The sequence below is a fragment of the Meleagris gallopavo genome (genome assembly GCF_000146605.3).
Source record: "Meleagris gallopavo isolate NT-WF06-2002-E0010 breed Aviagen turkey brand Nicholas breeding stock chromosome 15 unlocalized genomic scaffold, Turkey_5.1 Chr15_random_7180001854097, whole genome shotgun sequence".
Taxonomy (NCBI): domain Eukaryota; kingdom Metazoa; phylum Chordata; class Aves; order Galliformes; family Phasianidae; genus Meleagris; species Meleagris gallopavo.
The window spans coordinates 1-4927 of record NW_011098518.1 but is presented as its reverse complement, the minus strand read 5'-3'; the positions used below and the strand labels follow the sequence as shown (position 1 = coordinate 4927).

At 65.1% G+C, this 4927-nt stretch overlaps 1 protein-coding gene across 1 annotated transcript; it reads right to left on the bottom strand.

The window, feature by feature from the left end:
• Positions 1–6: 6 nt before the first annotated feature.
• MAP1S (microtubule associated protein 1S) lies at positions 7–4203 on the bottom strand (the record flags this gene model as incomplete). Its single annotated transcript, XM_010726409.2, has 4 exons — positions 7–2403; positions 2724–2864; positions 2955–3037; positions 3840–4203. Coding segments are annotated over 4 exons (2985 nt in total), but the record flags the coding sequence as incomplete, so codon positions are not given.
• Positions 4204–4927: the final 724 nt, after the last annotated feature.

Sequence of the window (4927 nt, the reverse complement as noted above, 5' to 3'; positions counted from 1 at the left end):
CCCCCCCTTGGCAGGGTCGGGCTCCGGCGTGGCGCGGGGCCGCATGCTCTCCTCCTGCGGGGACTCGCTGACCGGCGGCAGCACCTGCTCGAAAGACACCGACAGCGACTCGTCCACCTCGGTGGAGTGAGGGGAGCCAACCTCGGCCGGCAGCGAGGGGGTGGTGACGGTGGGAGACACGTCGGGGACGTCGTCCTTGAAGGGGCTGAGGGACAGGCAGCCTGCCTGCTTCTCACTGCCGTCCTGCGGGGCTCTGTTAGGCGCCCAGGGGTTGGGCTGAGCGTTGGCACCAGGATCCTCAGCGCCGTCCTCCACCGGCGACTGATGGAACGGAGTGTGCCCGGCGCTGGCGGGCCCCGAGCTGCCCGGGGACATCATCTCCAGGGTCTTCTCCTCGGAGCTGCCACATGGGTCCTCGCTACCCTCGGGGCCGGGGGGCAGCAGCCCGGTGGGCGTCAGGTCGAAGTTGACGCTGCGCTCGCTCCTGGGGGTCTTTGCCAATGGTGATGGGGGGCCGACGGCCCTCCAGGGGCTGCCCTCGGGGTAGCGGAAGCGCTGGGGGCTCTCGGGGTCCTCCATGCCGTTCTCCACACAGCTCGGCTCCGACCCCCTCCCGGCCCCTCCGTTCTCCAGCGGCGATGGCTCCAGCTCGCTCTCAGCCATGGTGATGCCTTCATCCAGCGACTCCTCCTTCCTCCTCCTCCCCTCAGCATCCAGCGCCATGTCTTCAGGGGAAGAAGGCTTGGAGCCCTCCGTTGGCCCCGGCTCTCTCTTGCTGCCCAGCTCCTTGCCGCCTTTGGCCTTGGGTTTCTCTGGCTCCTTCTTCAGGGTGGCGGCTCTCTTGATGCTGCCAGCCTTGGCCAGAGGTTTGCGGGCGTCAGGCACCGGCGTCTTCCGTGCTGGGGGCTTTGCAGCAGCCTTGGGCTCAGCCTTGCTGTCCTTTGTGTCCTTCCGCAGTGTCTCTGCCTTCACGTCCTTCTTCACAGCCTTCACCTCCTTCTTTGGTTCCAGCTTCCCTTCAGTGCTCTCCTCCTTCTTCGGTGGTTTCTTCTCCTCCTTGCGGGGCACGGGTTCCTTCTTGGGCACTGCCTTCTCTTTGTTCACCTTCGGCTTCGCCTCTGCCTTCAGCTTCTCCGCAGAGGAGTCCGGCTTGGCAAGTTTGGCCTTCTCCTCCTCTGACCCTGCTCTGGCCGCCTCCCCCAGTGCCTTTGGCTTTTCCTTGGTCCCCACCTTCGCTTCCTTCCTCTCCACCGTTTTCAGAGCCTTCTCCTTGGGCACCCCAGCATCCACCAGGCTGAGCTTGGAGGCAGACGCCAAACTCTCCTTGCTCTCCGTCCTCCTCTGCTTCAGCTGCTTGTCAGGTTGAGGGCCCTTCAAGTCATTCTTGGTGACCACGGGCTGCTTGAGGAACTCCAGGTGCTTCACCTTCTCCAGCCCCTCCAGAATGCGCCCCTGGGGCGTGCAGCCGGGGAAGAGGACACGGATGATCTTTTCGGCAGGGCTGACGGGGTGCCAGACCAGCAGGGCGCACACCGAGGTCAGGCACTGCAACGGCAGCTCCTGCTCCTCAGGGTACCCATTCCCCGACCAATGCTGCAGGAGGAACTCCAGCTCCTTGGTGCCCCGCACCGGGTTCAGCACGTACATGTCCAACCGTCCCACTCCCATCTTCTGGAAGAGGACGGTGGGCTCCACGCGGGGGCTGCTATCCCGTGCCAGCGGGTTGGGGCGGATGCCCAACTTCTCCAAGTAGTGCAGCGTCAGCGCCGCCTCATCACAGCTCTTCAGCACCCGTGAGTTGCCCTCGATGGCCTTCAGCTTCTCGGAGGCGTTGAGGAAGACGACGCCCAGCTCCGGGGAGATGAGGTTGCGGGCCCAGTCGCCGTTGCCCTGCGAACCCTGCGAGGCTGGTTCCTCCTCCAGCTCGGCCAGTTTCCTCTGCAGCAGGCTGTTGATGCCAGGCAGGCTGTCGGTGCCCGCGTGCGTCACCAGGATGGAGTCGATGCGGTCCAGGTGCCGCACCAGCTTCCAGAAGGATGATTTGGGGTTGGAGCCGCCGTTCACCAGCACGTTGAAGCCGTTAACGGCGAAGAAAGCAGAGTCCCCTCTCCCACCCGGGAAGATGTAGCAGCAGGGCTTGGAGAGCTTGAGGAAACCCACCATGGTGGGGGGCTCCAGGAGGTCGAAGGGCGACTGGGGCTCCAACGACTCCGAGAGGTACTCCATGAACTCCTCCAGCCCCTCCATCTCGGGTAGGATGCAGCCGGGGTTGTAGCGCAGCTCAATGAAGTCCTGCAGGTTGTGATTGTCCAAGCCCGAGTCCTTCCACTCCCCGAAGTCGGGGCAGCTGATGGTCAGCCTGGCCTTGGCTGAGGGGTCCGCAGAGCTCAGGATCTCCCCGACCTGTGAGGGGAGAGCTTCAGGCAGGGCCCCATTCACACCACACGGCACCCAGGGTCCCTCCGCACGGGGCAGCTCCCTTCCAGGCACGCGCCGTGCACCCCTTGCCTGCAATCTCTGGGCCCTCTCATAGCCCTGCCTCACACCCAGCTGTCACCGTGGCCCCCAGTCTCCTGTACTGGGGGATCAGAATGCAGCCACCTCCCCCACCAGCCTCACGCAGCAGAGGGAGGGATGCGCCCACAGCACAGACAGCTCCGCTCGCTCGGCTGAGACGCTGCAGACGTGAGCAGACAGTGCCTCCCCACAGCCCAGCCCCGCACCTCCTTGTCAGTGAAGATCTGGATGAAGTCCCGCAGCGAGAAGCAGCCAGTCTGCAGCATCAGCTCGCCTGTCTCCTCCACGCAGGGCCCCGCAAACACCAGCAGCTTGTGCTGCGACACATCCGTGATGAGGTTGCGCAGCTGCAGGGGCCGAGAGGGGGTGTGAGGACACGTGAGGATGCTGCCCCCCACCCCCCCTCACGTACCTCATGTGCCCCCCTCCCTGCTCACCTCGTCACACAGGGACTTGTCTGAGGGGTTGAGCAGCACCAGGGTCTCCAGCACATCGCCGCGGTGATGCAGGGTCCGCTGACCTGCGGGGACAGCAGCTGCCACCCATCCTTCCCCAAACGTGGCAGGAACCTGAGGACCTCCCCCCCAGGCTGTGTGTGGATCAGGGGGTGACACAAACATGGCCAGGATGGGGACAGAACCTGTTCACTTCCCCTACGGAAGAGGGACAGCTGCCGGCCAGGACAGCGGGGGATCCGCTGCACTTCCCATCTCCTTCCTGCTGCAGGGAGAGGAGGAAAGGGAGCAGCCAGGCTGGGGCTGCCCTGCTGTCCCCCAGAGGTTCCTCACAGGCTGCGGGCTTCAGGCAGAAACCCACTGCCCCCAGGAGCCAAACACAAAGGGGACACGGGGTACCCCGTCCCCATCAGGGGGTGGCGAGCTGCAAGCACCCATGGGACGAGACATGCCGGCACCACAGTGACCACACATCCCCACCAGCATCTGCCCTGGGGGGAGGAATGTGGCTGTTGGTGCAGGAAGCAGCTTTCCACGTGGGAATCACGGGGCTCAACCCCAAGCAGCAGCCAGGGGTGTCTAGGATGGGGGTACAGACTTGCAACCCCCCTTCCCCCCCCAGCACTGGCCTCCATCCCCATGACTCTGCTGGTTGTCACCACCTCCTCCCCAAATCCCTTTTCCAGAAGCAGCGAAATGTTTGCGCAGCAAAGAGCATCTCATCTCATCTCATCCCATCTCATCCCATCCCCTCAGGAGACACATGAATTAATCACTGCCATGGGGTCAGGTGAGGACCACGCCGACGTGCGCTGACGCTCAGCCCCAGCACAGCACTGTCCCCAACTCCGAGTGCCACCTCAGTACCTTTGACAATGCTGGAAAAGGTGGCGGAGTGGCGGGAGACGAAGAGCTTCAGCTGCTCATCCAGGTTGCAGGAGGTGAGGTCGATGTCCCAGGAGCGGATGCCTGCAGGGTGGGCAGTGCCTGCTGTCCCCACGCACGTCGCAGGTGACAGAGCCCCTCTGCCCCCACTCCTCACCCCTCCATGGCTCACACACAGCCATGCTGCCACCCAACCACGGTTTGCATCAGCACTGCCATCCAGCCCCACGCTGCAGGGACGGGGACAGCGTGGGGTTGGGGACAGCGTGGGGTTGGGGACAGCGTGGGGTTGGGGACAGCGTGGGGACCTGGGTGTGAGGGTGGCACCGCCGGCGTGTGCCGTGTGCTGTGATGATGCTGTGACTCACAGCCACACCACCTCTGCCAACCCAAACCCAAACCCCGAGGCTACGGCAGCACCTTCCCAGCGCCTCCTGAAAGGCGGTGCTAATTAATGGAATTAGCGGTGCTGGGGTGAGTGCTGCCAGGGGACGGAAGCCCCCAGCCCAGTGCAGCCCCAACGATTGGCTGCGCAGATGAGCTCTATCTCTCATGAGGCTCTCGGAGGGGGGCGGGCGGGGGGGAGGGGCTGCCACCACCATCACTGCCCGCTAACGGCTGCCGATGGCGCAAGGAGCCGCGGTGTGGGGTTGCACAAAGGGCTGCCGGAGCCGTTCTCCAGTGGTTCCCCATCACTGCGGCTTGGTCCCCCGTGGCGGCACGTGGGTGTCCACAGCGCGGGGCACCGCGGTGCCACGGCTCCGGGCCGGGGGCGATGGAGGAGCTGAGACCCCCCCACAAACATCCGTCCCTGCACAAAGGGGTCCCCGGGGACAGAGATGGGAGCGGAGCGGGGCAGGAGATGGGGCAGATGGCAGGGACAAAAACGGGGCCAAATCTCGGGGATTTGGGGCAGATCCCGAGCGCCCACGGGGAGGACGGACGGACTGCGGGAGGGACGGGAGAGGGGGGCGGAAGGCGGGGGTGCGGAACAGACGGCGGGGCAGATCCACCGACGACGGGCAGGAACCGACGCCGGGGAGGCGGCATCCCCCAGGGACCACCGCGGC